The 16,198-nt window shown below is 46.7% G+C and overlaps 1 protein-coding gene across 1 annotated transcript; it reads left to right on the forward strand.

Annotated features, from left to right (window-relative positions):
• The first annotated feature begins 5,240 nt into the window (after positions 1-5,240).
• Positions 5,241-15,747, forward strand: LOC144124019 (uncharacterized). The gene is made up of 4 exons (XM_077656699.1): positions 5,241-5,472; positions 9,968-10,078; positions 15,155-15,511; positions 15,716-15,747. Exons 1-4 carry the CDS (start codon positions 5,241-5,243, stop codon positions 15,745-15,747), a joined length of 732 nt encoding a protein of 243 aa, XP_077512825.1.
• Positions 15,748-16,198: the final 451 nt, after the last annotated feature.

The raw sequence follows: 16,198 nt of genomic DNA on the forward strand, positions 1-16,198 counted from the left end.
GCACCGTATCATGGGGGTATTCCTCTATGTGATCAGAAATAAAACCGGTTACAATGTTTGCGGGCACGTGTTTCACATGAAAGGGAAAGATGTGGTCAAAATGGGATTCCACTGCTGCCGGCGTGTCATTAACGCACTGCAAAGAACTGAGATCAACACCGATCAGTGTTAAAAAAATTCTGCGTTAACGTAATTTGTGACATGTGATGCCGTGGCCAATGATGAGAAAAGAATAAGACCTGCTGAGACACAAAAATAGGAGTACTGACATCAGTCACCGGGTACAACGACCTGAGGAAAGTTCGCACCGTGAGTCTTTGAAAGTGGGAATTTAGCTCAGGGATGCGGGCTTCCAGATAAAGTAGGGCGTTTGAAACTAATTTTGGGAGACCAAGGCGGAGACGTACAGCGTGCCTTTCCATTAAGATTAAGGATTGAATCTTTCAGTTTGCGCTAACAGAGAACAGAATGCAACTTAATTCAAGTATAGGTCTTACATAGGCCTTGTATAGTAACAAGTATGTGTCGCGGTGCATCCCAAACTTTTTATTGGCGATTATTGTCAGCAGCCCTAGAGCGTGTTCTCCTTTAAACACATTGTTCTTTATATGTGGGCTCCAGTCTAATGTTGGGTAATAAGTAACACATAGATATTTAACGGATTCCACTTCTGGAATCCGGTTAGAGCGATGGACTATTGAAATATGCAAAGGCGTGTCTAGAGGAAATACCAGTACGCCGCATTTGATAGCATTAAGGGATAAATTTATACAGTGCAACCATGCTCAAGAGCATCCAAATATCCCTGCAGAATCAGGTAATGGGAATGGATATACCTGGCTGAGGCCAAGAAAGCTATGCCATCTGCATACACAAAAACTGCTATATCTGGATGAATAGGGATGTCACTGAGCAAAATATTAAAAAGCAGCGGGGATAGCACTCATGGTTTCGGCACACCTCTTGATTGATAATATCTATTAGAACATAGGGTTCCCTGTGCGCAGTAAAAGTATCTGTCCTTCAGAAATTCAGATGCCCACGCATAAATGTAGGTTGGAGGATGTAATTGGGCAAGTCTGTTAAGTAATATAGTATGTTCTACACTGCCATAGGCCTTTGCTACGTCAAGGGTCACCAAAGCTGAAACTTCCCTTCTGCGTAGCGAGAGCCGGATTCTGCTCTCCAGATCCACAAGCGCGGACCATATAGAGCGTCCGCGACGAAAGCCGATCTGTACTGAGCTGAGAGCATTGGCCGTGGTACATCGTTCTTTTTTAAAACTCTCATGTTACGTCCATACTGACTATGTTACGTCCATACGAGAACTGGAGTTAGAGGTAATTTTTTCTCTTAACCTTTTGTTAACTCGAAATTGGGAAATCTGCTAGTACATGGTGCAAATTGCTATTTGATCCTCATTGGAGTTGTAAACACAATAAAAGTAATAGATATTGCAAAATAAAATTGATGCTTGCAAAGAAAATATCACATAGGACATTTACTTCCAATGGGTTCAATAGGAGCTCAAATTTGGGGAAGAGTGTGTAACATGGCATGGCAGAACAACAGGTGGAGACTTGTTTTTCAGGGCTTTTAGAGAAAGGAATTCAACTGCTGCGCATTTTCTCTTCTCTGAATGTGACCAATAAAACAGGAATCCCAACAACACATCTTGTCTGAACTGCATGTCACTCACACTTGGCGACCGATTGCTTTTTCTTGCCTTTGGAATACAAAGGTAATTACCTGGGTTTTCAAGCGATATCTGCCAATATTTTTCTCATTGCCCTTGTGTCTTTGTTTCCTAACTTAAAGATGGCGATGGTGCTTGTCAAGATGGCAGGTATAGTGCTGCAGCAGCGGCCGCGGGTATGTCTGAGCGTGTAGCTGTCTGTCCGGATGCAGATGGTTCGTCCGCGCATGGGTACGCGAGCGATAGATCACATGTTGGGATGGGTAACTCGTAGTAGCGAAAGTGTTAACATGCCGACAAATACCCAGAGAATCAGTTTTTACTCAAAAACTACTTGAACGGCGGCTACTTACGTGCTTTGAAGGAGAAAGCAATAGGCTTTTAATTTATATCTTTCCTTAATTTCTCCTGGCACACGTACTCGCTAGCACACAGTCGTAAAACATCGCATACACTTCACCTTTCGTTCACCTTTATTCGTCAAGATATTCGTCCTCCTCCTCCAGGTTAAAGTGCACATACCCGTACCAAATATAAGAAGAAGCGTAAACCTTACGCAGCCGATGCATAAGCAGCCACCAGTTACAACGAGCAGTGTGCTAAAATAGCTGTCGTATCCACCAGGGCTGACAAGCGACTAGGTATAAAAATCCAGTAGTAATAAGCCACAAAAGCTTCAACATCACTTTTACGAAAATGCGCATGATACCTAGGGGCAGCGCCTCTCACAAAATGGAGAGCCGTATGGTGAAGCGGGAATATATACCTTGGTAAGAGAGCGGAACACTCAGCTTGTTTTGCGCTCTGCACTCTGGCACACTGAAGTATTGTGCAATGGGAGCATCTACCAGGCCGCTTGAGAGGGTAACTTCGAAAACCGCGTCGGTTAGCGTGAATTGTCCTCGGCGTTCCATCAAAGGGGGCAACTACGAAGTGTAAGAAGACTGCGAGTGAGAGGCACGCAAAGCAGACGCCAGTTTCAAGGCAGTCATTCTACAGCTCCACGGCCTCGTGCTGTAAGGCTACAGCGTGTTTGCGAGTCGCGAGGGCTGGTGCGGCTCTCAAGCTGACGTGCCCAGCTGGCTCGAGCCGTCAAAGGCAAGAGGTTATGCCAAGGTCAACGGTCATCCCACCTCACCTTCGGATCGCAGTTCAATGAAATACTAAGCATACCATACGACACGGAGGGTTGGAACCTCAGGAGGTTTGCCCAACAGGGCCGCGATGCACTCCGTTCACTACTTGTTCAATAAGGACGACACTACCATTCAGCCATGTAATGGAAGATTTCTGGCGTCCCTTCACCTGACATTCTTACGTCCCCATTTCTAGAACGCATGCATAAAGTAAATGTTGCTGTGGCCAAAGTCGCATAAAGATAGATGAAAAATCGCAACAGCAACGGCGACCGTTGGTACAGGCAATGAACGAACTCTTCATACGGCCTCGTTCACTGTTATTGTCCTCAAGAAGATAACGGCGTATGCCCACTTCGGGCGATTGGCCAGGACCTAGGTGGTGACTGACAGGTGCTCAAAACGTTTTTTTTAAGAAGAAAGGAAGGCAGATTTGGTGATTTAATTTAAGAACGAATAAAACACTGTGAAGTCGGTTACGGAAAATGGGGATGGGAGTCAATGTGCAGCGTTTAGGAAGTTTTGGTTATAGGTAAATTTTGAAGAACAGGAGCCAGCAGATGGAACTAAGAAAGATTTTAGGATGGCAGCCATTTCGCGTCTAAAAGGAAAATTTGAATGGCGGAGAGCACATTCCTGTCGCTGTGCCCAATGGTAGAAGCACCAAGAGACAGAACAACCTCAGCAAACAGACCGAGTGGTCGTTCACTGTTTCCATCCATGGCCGCTTTATTTTCTCTACATAAAATGTCATCGTTCAGAAAAGAAGAAGAAGAAGAGCATGAAAATGAGTCACCGGTCTCTCGGCAAGCGCCTGTGTCTTCCGCTTCTACTGCTGCTCAGTTTTGCTCCATCGGACGGCACGTCCCAGAGGGCGACAGCGGGCGACCTTGCACCCGACGCGCTGGCGCTCAACTCTGTGCGGCGCGCCCTCACCTGCCTGGAGAGTCGTGGCTCCACCCGGCCGGTGGTGGCCATGTCGCCCGAGCGGCTTTTCCAGTTCCACCACTACCTTCGCCGCGTCCGCCATGGTCGGTGAATGCGTTGCATTTGCATGCTCTGTCATGCTATCACGAGACTACGAACGGAAAATCTAGCGTGTGGTTTCAGTATCATTTTGCCAGGATACTACATGCCAGGTTAGGCCCCAGACTGCTGGACGTGACAAAATTCCACCCGTAGCTAAGTTACACTGTTTTATTATTACCGCACTTGATAATTATTATTAACTTTCGTACCAGCCTTAAGAAGGTTAAAAACGGACCAGTTGCAATAAAGAAACATAGAAAGTGAAAATGGCAGAATTCCTGTTGCCTCTAAACATAACAGCTAAAAATTGCACCTTTAATTTTTTTCCACTCTCAGTGCCAGTTCACAGAAGTATTATCTCCGAACGGCATTCTTGCTATTTCGCGCCTATTTTTTCGAACAAGAGTCCGATGACAGACAGGAGGGGCATCAGGGCTGGTCATTAAGAACGCGCTGGTTCGAGAGTACCTTATTCTTTGCAGGTAAATGCACGCAAGCTTTAAATCAGTATCAGCTTACACAAAGACATTTCAAAGAGTTGTGCCGTTGCCTTTTGTTGGAGGTTTCCTGTGCAATCGCGTCAACACTTAGCCTGTCAGGGAAGCCGTAAATTTCCATGACGCTAAAAGGTATTAAGTAGAGAACATCCGACAAATGATCCATCGACCGAGCGCTCATTGCAAACGGCACACTGGTTCTTTATTGCAAGTCTCAAGAAGATAGCTGCTGTCAAAAAAATGGCCCACATTTAAGTTTTTTAGTGAGATAGCATTAGAAGCCTGAGCACTAAAAAAATCCCGGGATTTGGGATGCCATAAAATTCACTAATTGGTCGGGACAGTTATGACGTCATCAGGTCGCGTGATGCGCCACTTGCTACCCTGCATCACAGCAAACAGAGGCCGCATGAGGAAAAAAAGTCGGAGTTGTCTGCCAAAAAATTCGGTGATTTGAATGGTATTGCACTCCCCGCACGTTATGTATTAAGTGTCCCAATATTTTTTTTTTCACGAACTGATGTAAATCGCCTTTATCCTGTGGCGTCATTGCTGATAAATTCTGTGCTGGTGTCAGAGACCTGTGTTGCTACAAACAACTCGCTTCCCGTCCTCTGGGTCCGAACCAGGCTCGTTGTGTGATGCCGATTCTACTTTGTGGGTCTTGTGGTTCTCATTTCAGATCCATCGTGTAAAAGAGGGAGGCACACACGGTTCTGTGGCGTCGGAACATGCACACGTGATGTGAGTATTATAGATAAAAGTGGTGCTAACGAGTGCTGAAGCACTATTTTACTAACTTTCGTAAGAGTTCTCTGAAACACCCGGTATACTCCGCTTCCTGCTGCGAAGCGTGAAGCTTCTGGATACTGAGCGTTCTAGATGTGTGCGTCTGTGAGCACCTTGGTTGAGCAGCGACCTTCCCACTGCCCCCGTGGCCATTGGATGCAGGGCCGCAGCTGTCGCTGCCTGTTCGGCTTCACGGGCGACCGCTGCGACGTGTACGCGGGCCGGTGCTGGCTGATGCACTGCTTCCTGCAGGACTGCTACAGCGCGAGAGGGGCGCGACTGCGCTGCGTCTGCGACCGGTCCTTGTATGGCACGCGGGTGCTCTGTGAGTTGCCGGAGGACCACCTGGTGATCCTTGCGCATATCTATTTGCTTCCGCTGCAATGGCCTTGTAGTTTGGGCATCCGCCTCGTCTGCGGGAGGGGCGGAGTTCGATCCCCAGTGCCATCTCTCACCCATCGGTTTTCCAATGGGTGCAAGTTCTCTTCTAGCCTCGCACTCGGCTGTTTTTATCTCAGATGCTTGAGAAAATTCGTATTTGGCCTCACCTCCAGCAAATCCCAGCAAGTTTAGCCTTGGCGCTTTTTGGCCAACCTGTCCTTACGCCGTTAACCCTTTATGACACCGTCTATCATTTTGATTGAAAATCCTTAACCTAACCTAACCTAACCTAAACAGTACATCCATGCCTCACGAAAGGCAAATCTTCAGTTTTGTTAAAAAAACAGCAAACGTTAATTTTTAACGCGCATATCCAAAACTTCTTACAATGTATCAAAATATTTGGAAGCCCTAATGTTAATATACTAGGATTTGTGGGAATGTAATTCACCGTCACGGCGGGTGTATAATTATGGTGCCCGGCTGCTAACCTGAGAGACGCGGGCTCAGTCTCAGCCGCGGCGGTCGTATTTCGGTGGAGGCGAAATGCCAGAGGTCCGTGTACTGTGCGATGTCAGTGCACGTTGAAGAACCCCAGGTGTGGGAATTTTCCGAAGCTCACCAATACAGCGTCCTTCATAGCCTGAGTCGCCTCGGGATGTTAAACCTCAACAAACGAAGTCATATTGTAATTCCAGGGTTACGAGAGTAATTTACTGCTTAAGAAACGAACATAAGCAATGAAATTGAAGAAAATAATTTTACGTTACCACTGGTGCCAAATCTATATGCTAGAAAATGGCGGTTGACGGGATACCGTGCTCATTATTCTGACAAATATTGACTTCTGCTTTCGTTAGTTGACGTAAAAAAAACACCCTGTTTGCTCGATGAAACGTGAAGCCTGAAGGGAAAAAAATGCTAAGACAAACAGTATAAAAGAATGCTACCAGTTCGCAGTGCACACAATTGACATTTAAAATTAAAAAACAATTTTATTTTCTTCTCTGTTACATTCTTTTTGTTTGTTTGTTTTTCGTTACACTGAGTGGAGTGGTCTGTGCGACTCAGACCGTTGTATGGCGTTCGTTTTTTGACCAACGGCACGTTCCACCATGGACGCAACTTTACGGCATGCAGTTTTTCAGGAAAAAAAAATTCTTATTTTGCCTGTTTACCGAGTAATGTGAGTGGATGGGACTTTGGTGTTCTCTCTTCCTTCCAGACATTTCAGTAAACTGGCTTAGCTTGCCACGAAGCCATTTTTTCCACGAGCCCACATCCTGTCCACTTTTGGCAATGCCTGGGTAACGTGGTTAACAGAATAGGGGCGCGCTTGCCACGATATCTGTCTTGATGCTATCAATCATAGTAGAAAAACACTTTGGTCACTGATCTTGACAAAATATTAGCTGAGGTCCCGGTACCTGCCCGGGTTTCCTCTTCACAATGAAAAACTGGCCCTTTAACGCGCAGCTCTTGTAGCTTTAACGAATCACAGTATTGCATCTTCACAAGCTAGACTGAGGTTTCCCGTTGCACTGTTGAGTGTATTCGGTGTCGTCTGTATTATCAAGGATTCCAAGCGCGGCCGCATATACAAATTTCTTTCGGTAGCAATGAATTACACGTTATCCCGGGAGTTTCATGGAATGCTTTTTGCGCTTGTACTTGAGGCCGTGTGATTCTGGTTGACATCATTGCGGTGCTCTTATAGCCGTTTCTGCAGGTTTCCTGTCTCCGCGTTGTATAAAAAATGGCAATCACCGCAGGCTATACTGTAAATGATAGGCGAGAACTTCGAACGAGACAGAACATCTTCTACGTCGAAGAGTTCCCCTCGCAGTTTGCTAGTCGGCATGTCAGCAAAGCGCACCTTTTGTTTTTGAAAACCCGAGCCAGGATTTCACTTGCGCTTGGGGATGTAATGAACTGCCACGACTTTTGGTAGAGATGATGCTGTTGCATCTTGTGCGTGCTCCGGCTAGGAATACTTGTCGAGCTGACCGTTGGACACACTTTGCAGTATACTCGTTCCTTTCTAAGTCGCTTTGATAATACCATGCTGAGGCTGTGGTCATGGGAACTCAAGCAGAGTGCCCTGATCAAAAGTGACGTCACGACTGAGCATTTGGAGGCTAATGGATGCGCCAGTTTGAAATCGAGGCATCTTCCGGAGTGGGTGGACTTCCTGTAAGCTCTAAACTTTAGGCCGATACAAGAGCGTGTTATGTAGACGTAAAAAAATGCGGTACTTTCATTGTTTCCTCTACCAAGAGGGAAGTTAATGGAGACGTCTACAGTGTTCAGATGATCCAGCAAGCGTTGCATTTGTTTTTTGTCGATAGGATGCAGAAGCAGACCTAGACGCATCTCAAACTCGTTCGGTCGACGAAAGACTTGGCCACTTTCTCCTCAATTGCTTCCATTAATAAGTTTACTGTTGTAACGGGTATCCATGCACCCGTGGCGGTTCCGATCGATTGCTTGTAGATGGATCCATCACACGTCAAGTACGGGCTGGTTAAAGGGACACTTAGGACAACTCCATGAAGTTAATGTTCTGAGTAGAAATTGATACTTCGGACCCCCCTGGCTGCGATCACGTGTGTCCGGCACGAAGAGACGCATTAATCGCCGAGAAGATTCGATTCAAAGAGCATCCCGCCCGTGGATTCAAACTCGTGCCGTCCATATGCCGGAAAGGATGGGTTGCAACCGTCTTGAAGTGAATGGCGGTGCAGCATAGCCTGCGGGATCTGCGCCCAAGCAATTATGTAGACGCATACATTTTACTTACGATATCGGCCGGTGATGGCGACACCTGTGTTTCGTTTTTTTTTTGTACTTTCTATCTTATCTTTCTTTTATATCGCTGAGTGTGGTGCTTTTGGGATTAAAACGCGGTACACTGTCGATACAGGTCAACTTCTATTTGCCTTCAGTGTCCCTTCAAGCAGCAGCTGAGGCAATCGCAAAGCTCTGTAACGTCAAATGGAGTGCGCTCTTGAAAGCAAGCGCCGTTGCTGAAAAGCTGTTCACTAGCACTCCTGTCGACCTTACCGTCGTCGCATGAAAAGAGCCTCTGCTCGACCAGACGGCATTCGGTCAAAACCCACACTATATAATGAAATATGACGTCTCTTCTTTCAAGCCAATAATTCTGAACGTGGTAGGGAGGGATGGCGTGTAAACGCTGTGTTAACATGCTTTCCGCTGAGAATCGTAGGTTCTCTAGGTCGAGCATGTCTGTGATAGATGAGTAAAGAATATTGCATATACCTAGCAGCTGTTGGTGAGAAAATTTCATTCCTCTAAAAGCTGATTAAGTTTGGTGACGTTTGGTGACATCTCGCGTGGTCTGTTTTTACCCATTTCCGGACCTCAGTGCAGACATGCAGTGCGCGTTTTGTTGAAATTCACGAATTATGCGTGAAGTTTTCTGGATAAATTTCGACCACCTGTCGCGTGGGATTTGGTGTGCGGGCAGGAAAGGCATTCTTTCAGCACCTTGTCACCATTTAAACATGACTGCCGCCATCGGGAGCCACACCTGCCCGTGCAGCTCTGCTGCGTTTTTGTTTTTCGGAAAGCCGCCTTCTCGGCCAGTTCCTCAATTGTTGAATCTTCGATTATTTATTCTGCATTTTCATTAAAAAAAGGCAAACAAGCAGGGCCACCGCTGCTAGACGAAGAAAGCTCATGTGTTTGTGGTTACCGCCGCGTGGTAGTTCAACTCAGTTGGGCTGTGAACTGAAAAAGGGAAAAAAATTGCCATATGTGATAAGTTGGTAAAGTGATGCTACAGTTATACAATGATACAAGTTCGTACAGTGTTTCTGAAAACAATGCGGGAGCTTCAGTTTCATGCAAAGTATCACTGCCATGCCGATGAAAAGAGCAAAAACATCAGGCTCGAGAGAAAATACGCGCTAAAATTTATCTTCTGAAGAAAAAGCGGTTCATTTTAAACGCTTAGGCATAAGCTTTGCACGTATATTTCTAAACCCATATATTCTTGCTATATGTGTCTTGTCGCTGGGCTTTCGAAAAAGAGCTCTACAGATCAACGCATCGCTTCCGGAAGTTGTAACGTTTTATTTTCGCGCAATAATTACAGGTTTATCCTCAATAATACGATTTTTAATTGTAAATTCTGAGATTTAAAGTCCGGAAGCGACATGTTCAACTAGAGACGCCGTAGTGGAGGGCTCCGGACTGATTTAGAATGCCTGATGTTCTTTAACGTGCACTGACATCGCATAGAACGTAGGCGTTTTCGTTTCTTGCTTCCGCCGCAGCCGGCATCGCACCCGCGAACTTGAGATCAGCCGCCAAACGCCAAAGCCATTGAACCAACGTGGTTGGGGAACAATATGAATGATGTTTGCCAGTGTCTGAAGTTACAAGCTACGCATGCGCATTCGCCTTTCCCGCAGCCGGCCTGTACTGGTACAACGATGCTCTACAGGGGACTTTCAGGCCGCCTCCGCCGTCCTGGGTCGACGTCGTCCCGAAGCAGGAGGACGACCTGGAGTCGTACATAATCGGTGAGCCACGGGCATAGTTCGTTGTTTTCCTTTTGTTGTATTGGCTTTGACAGCGCTATACGGTGCCTTCCCGCGTAACGTTGAGCTCTTTGATCACACCAGTTGCGTGCGAAATTTCAACTTTAACCCCGGTTGTTACCCGCGGCCACTTCACGCAGGCGATCACACTGTGGCACCTCTTTTAAGTTGAGCAGCCAACAAACGCTGGTGCCCTGCAACTTTATTCCTCCACTTTGTTCGTGTTCTGAGCGACGAAGAACAGTTCGTCTGAAAGCTGCAAGTGGCGTGGCAGTCTGCTAACCTTCTAGTTCTGGGCCTCGCAGATCCGGGTTTAAATGCACGTGTTACACGAGGAGCTTCGCAGCTGGTGAATCAAATAGCTCTGGCGTAAGCGGCATTGATGCTGTGGTATATCATCACACGAAATTCCCCTCCTTCACACATTTTCTTGCTCCTGCGGAAGACGAGGGTTCTAATAGTCTTTATGCTCTGGTCTCAATGGTGTTTAGTGAGATTTCGGAATAATTACGTACACCGAGAGCCATGAATCTTCCTGAAAGCTCATTGTAAATTGTAAAACTCATTGTTAATCTGGCTTAATAAAGGTCTCGCGATGAGATACTTACCACTGCTAATTAGAAGGGCGCCCGTTAGTAATGCACTAGAGCGGGAATAACCCTCAGCCCTCACTCCCGGCCGGCGGCTGCATATCAAGTGACCGGGTCGGCGGTCAGACCTGTAACGCAGCGGAGGGGGCTAAGAGTCACTGCATCCAGACTGGCTCCAGCTGGAAACTGAACCTGGCGCCGCTTAATGAAAAAAACCTGATACGGTGTGTCTAGCCTAGCACTGCGGTTAGACGAGCTATAGGTCATTAACTGCGGTGTCGCAGGGCTTAGTGAGGTAAAAAACTGGTGTCGCATACACCAGGGTGAGCATGTGTTCTGCTATCACGCTGTTCCGTAGAAGCCAAAACTTCGTGGAGAATTTCTGGTCAACAAGAATATAGCTGGCAACATCGATGAATCATTCACACTCTCCGAGAGGCTAACAGTGCAATTTAATTGGAGCTACAAGTTGAAGGATGTGCAGGAATCGGCAGTGAGTAAAGTAAAAGCGCAGTACACTACACTTAAAGGCGGCTTCAGTGTCTAAGTAGGCAAGAAGCAGGAAAGGGGACCATGGAGTAAGGGACGATGTTATAAGTAAGAATAGCAGAGGAAGCTAGTAGCAGAGTTCGCTGAACGAAATAGTTCGCGAATCATGAATGCAATCTTCAGCAACAACCAAGCGGACTTGAAGGAGCCCGGCGAGACTAAACATGAAATCGACTTTATACTGCGCGCCAAACGCGGCATCGTGCAGCTTGTGGAGGTTCTAGGAAAGGTAAGGTGCAGCGACCACAGGACGGGAAGCTTTCTCATTAGCCGGTATGTGAATAGGAAACAGAGAAAACTAGCGAGAAAAAGCACATCAACGAGTTAACGATAAAGCGGAAAGTAAAGCAGTCCAGAATCTCGCTGCTCGACAGATATTTCCTTTTAACTGAAGACGATGACCTGAGTTTATGAGAGAGGAGATCTTACCAATATAATCATAAACTGCACAATATAAGTGCAGGAAATAGGGGGTAGAAGAAGGGAGCGGGGTATTTTGATAGCATATTGGTAAGTTGCCTTTGTAGACGAATTCTCTTAATAATTAAGACGCGCCCAAGCAAGACAGCCTTAAACCTGATGCGAATAAAGTTGGCATAACTGTCAAAAGTAATCATTACCCGTAAAATGACGCACGCAGTTATAATATGAAGAGCATCGAGCAAGCTCTAAAGAACGGGGGTAGCCTAAAAGCATTCTACAGGAAATAAACACGGGCAGAAATGATATGTACGCCCCATGAGTAGTTACCAATATGACCAAGATAGCTAAAGCAGCAGGAGAATTCTACACATCTGTAGAGTAGCCGAAACAATCATAATAATGACGGATGTAGTGGCATAATTGAACTGTGCATCGCGCCCGTAACCAAAGACGAACTATTCAAAGTCTTAAGAGCATTGCAAAAGCGGAAGCGGCTTTTGAGGATAAGGTAACTACACATCTGTTGAGTGACAGCAGGGACACCGTGTCAGAAGTGCCTCACGACCTCGATAGTACCAGAAGTTTGGAAGAATGTTGACATAACCCTTATGCGTAAAAAAGGACACGTCAAGATGTTAAAAATTTCCGACCGATGAGCTTACTGCCCTTTGTTTAGAAGGCGATTACTTAATTTATTCCTGAAAAAATCGCAGCAACTTTATACTCAAGTAAACCAGTAAGCAACTACCCCGTGGTTTTGTTTCTGTTTCTATGTCTCCTGTCCTGTCTTTTCGCGCAGTCCTACCTTTTATTGAAATGAACCAGGTAGCTCGAAAGAACGTTCAACTAAACCGAAGGGCCAGACTTGCTTTCGAAAAGCGTGGTCGCCAATAGAATGTACTAGCACGATCAATCAGGAATTACAGAAAAGCGCAGAATATTAGCAACTCCCATTTATAACCTTCACAGATTACGATAAAGCAAACCCTCAGCATTCATGCCAGCATTGCGTAGCCAAGGGGGCAAAAGAGGCATACGTGAAGGTTTTGGAAAATATCTATGTAGACTACAGAGCCACCGCGCCTTTAAAGGAGGTACAGTCGACTCCACTTATAAAGAACCTGACGGTCACGCGGATTGCTTTCGTAGTATGCGAGGTTCGTAGCAAGCACACTGCTCATTTTATAGCCAGAAATAAGAAGTCGAACGAAACAGGCGCTTATTTTTAACAGAAGGTCGTCGTTATGCGCGTGGTTTCTTCAAGGGAGATCATATTACGGCGCTTTTCAAGCCTTCAAGAGTGGTTATGCGAGCCGCGCGGTGGCTTAATGGTTATGGCGCTCGGCTGCTGACCCGAAAGACGCATTTCGATGGAGGCGGAATGCTAGGGGCCCTAAGCTGTGCGATGTCAGCGCACGTTAAAGAACCCCAAGTGGTTTAAGTTTCCGGAACCCTTCACTACGGCGTCCCTCATAGCCCCAGTCACCCTGGGACGTACGCCAAGCGGTTATACTTAATGTTCCTCGCCGAGAACGCAAGTGCCAACATTTAAGCTGGTTTAAGAAAAGGATATAACTATTCGTGGTAGTTAGCGGCAGGACACCCTCCTTGCCATCGTCATCAAACTCTCGGCAGTCGGGCAGCGCTTGTATTTTGTGCACAATGGCTTCGTTGGTGTATCACTCTACGATGTCAGCCTCATGATCCGCACCAAAGCAGTCATTTCAAGCGAAATCATGTCCGGACATCTATGCATCAACAAGGCGTGGCTATAAATACATATGCGTCTAATCATGCGGATGTTCAACAGTGTTCTCGGTCGTGCCTTGACCCATAAAGCATTCCCTACGGAAGCGGTTCTTGATGCACTCCGCAGTCAGTCCCATCCACATGGCCTTAAACATTTCCACGGCAGTAAACAAAGATGTCTGAACCGAAACAACACATAGTGTTTGAATTGCTTTGTGCATGAGTAGGACGATGCATCGAAGATAAGACATCTTGAGCGCGTTAATGGCGCCCATGTCCGGTGGCTAGATCTTGCACTTGCATTTGTTGGTGACAAGAACGTTGTCACCACAGCCATTGAAGGCAACACGTGTTGCGTAGCGAAGCTGTCAATCACGACTTGGAGTTCGTATGTTTTCGTCATGTCATCGTCGAACTCAACAAGCCAATGAGTGAGCAAATCGTGCGCAATACCCATCGCGGCATTGGAACTTCTGCCTGAATGCACGCTGGTCGCACCAAACTAAAAACCTCCCGTGTTATCCTTGCCTTCGTGTTCGCACTGCAGCGTACGAAAACGTAGCTACCAAACCATCAAAGTGCGCGAGACTTGCCGATGACAAAGGGCTGCCGCCGGTAACTACCGTTCCTCCTCGTAGGATGTTTACAGTTGGTAACGCAACAGCTTGCCCTGTATTCAAGCAGTTCAGATGTTTCCTTCTGAAGGCATGCGTTTTCGACGGCAGGATTTGGTAAAACTGTGGCGTTTTGTCTACAATTTCTCGCCTTTTTTAACGGCGTTCTTCGGTCCCCACGTTCTTTTCGGGAGAGAGTGTCTCAGGCGCCCGGATGCCCGGAGACGCTCTTTCATCTACGTGCTTACCGGAAGCGCGAGTTTGTCTACTGCGGGGCCGAGTTTGCGGCGCCTCCTCGTTCGTTTTAGCCGAGTTACACCGCCACGATTGCTCGTTATTCTTTCTACAGTAAACGTCAGTCTAGGATACGTTCAAGGTGTACGCCAGTTTCAGTGCGGTTCGTTTAGCATTTTACATTGGTGAGCCATTGGAAGGCTTCTTTAGAGAGAAAATGTGGTTTTACTAAATTTTTAAAATGAAATTATCCTATACAAGAAAATGTCGCGTAAACTGGGGCAGTGGGTCATCAGGCTCTGAATACCCGGCAGTAGTGCCGGTGGAATTTGCCGAGTACGTGCTCAGAGCTGGGACACGGTTATTTTTTAGTCTAGTCTTTTTGTAGTGTGACCATAGTATTAGTATACCTTTGGTGCAGGTTCATCGTGGTTCAAACATTCACCATTAGAGATGTTGCGAATGCCTCACAATACAAGGCTGTCGAATATCTCGCGAGTTCTTTCCAGTGAGAATTCCCCAGTTGTGCCTGGCTTAGAATCGATGCTATATCGAATGGGCTAACAAGAGCAGTTATCTGCCTGATTTCCCGCCGGTGAACGATAGTATACCACGGCCTATGGGAATTGTTTTATGGCGAAACCTCTAAAGACGGAGCATTAGTAGCTTGAGGTTAGGCATTCATGGGACCTGTATGTTTTTGGAGCCAATTTCCATGCGCACGGCAAAATTTGAGGGTGTAGTCGAGGATCTTCTTAGCCTCCGCCCTTTGAAGAAAACTTGAAGGTCTTTCCGGGCATTCCAGGAAAAAAATTAAGCGAAGAAGATAATTTTATCGCGACTTTGCCAGCGGGACAATTGGGATAATAGAGGAGGTGTCTCTTTCGAACTGGTTACAGATGGCGTAGATGACGAGATAGACCTGACGCTCTACCAGGAAGCTCTAGCTGCAGCGGCGGCTCCACTCAAAGCCGGCGTTGTACATTGGCCGCCGTCTACTCACGGAGGCGTTGAAAACTCGTCCGAGCCTGAGCGAGCCGCTGCCGCCTATTATTGGTCGTCATCGTCGCCGCCGATCGGGCCACCAGCAGCTTCGTCCGAACGTGGCAGTTGGGCCCGCTTGGGCTCCGATCTGTTCAGCAAAGCCATTTTGGTGCTGCCCAAGTATGAGCTGCCGAAGATTGGCCGCAGAAGCGACCAGTCTGGCCAGACTGTCATGATGCCAAATGCTTCTCGCAGGTGGAACGAACCGTCAGGTTGGTGCCTCTTTATGAAAGTGCGATTCTGCTGGAAGCTCCCTAGAACGAGTATGTTAGCTCTGTTGTTACCCGTGTACTTCTGTGTAGTGTACCAAAGACGTTCTGCAAGAGTGCATGACCGTTGGCACTGGTCTGGGTGATAGCTAGCAGAACACACAGACTCCAAGAGCTCTTAAAACATGCCATCTTGAACCCTTGCAGTTCATACAGGCGCCTATTACGCTCTGGAGTAAACCTAATCCACGGTACCTCACTGGGACAAATCAATACAACAGCGAATGCAATCAGGACGTTAGTAAGGGATCCAGTAGCACGAAGCAATGGGGCATCCCGCCAGTAGCGAAAGGGGAAGTAAAGAAAGATGTAGCGGCAATGCAAAGGGGGAAGCAGCTGATCAGGATTAGGTAGCAGTAGATATGATGAAGGACGGAGGAGAGATTGTGCTAGAAAAGCTAACCACCGTGAATATGCGATGCCTTATGATTTCAAGCGCATTCGAAGCTCGGAACAACGTTAACATTATCTTAATTCATAAGACAGCAGACGTCAATGACTTGAAAAATTGCAGAACAATCAGCTTATTGTCCGTTGCCTACAATGTACTAAGGTAATCGTTTATAGAGTCAGGACAACCCTAGACTTCAATGTAAAGAAAAATGATAGGTGTAACGTTAAGAGACCGGA

The sequence above is a fragment of the Amblyomma americanum genome, chromosome 3 (assembly GCF_052857255.1).
Source record: "Amblyomma americanum isolate KBUSLIRL-KWMA chromosome 3, ASM5285725v1, whole genome shotgun sequence".
Taxonomy (NCBI): domain Eukaryota; kingdom Metazoa; phylum Arthropoda; class Arachnida; order Ixodida; family Ixodidae; genus Amblyomma; species Amblyomma americanum.

Excerpts from the sequence above, each read along its gene's own strand:
- LOC144124019 (XM_077656699.1), top strand. The coding sequence starts at position 5,241 with ATGTGTGCGTCTGTGAGCACCTTGGTTGAGCAGCGACCTTCCCACTGC. Across the intron at positions 5,473-9,967 it reads GTATGGCACGCGGGTGCTCT|CCGGCCTGTACTGGTACAAC; the intron begins GTGAGTTGCCGG and ends CCTTTCCCGCAG. Across the intron at positions 10,079-15,154 it reads CCTGGAGTCGTACATAATCG|ATGGCGTAGATGACGAGATA; the intron begins GTGAGCCACGGG and ends AACTGGTTACAG.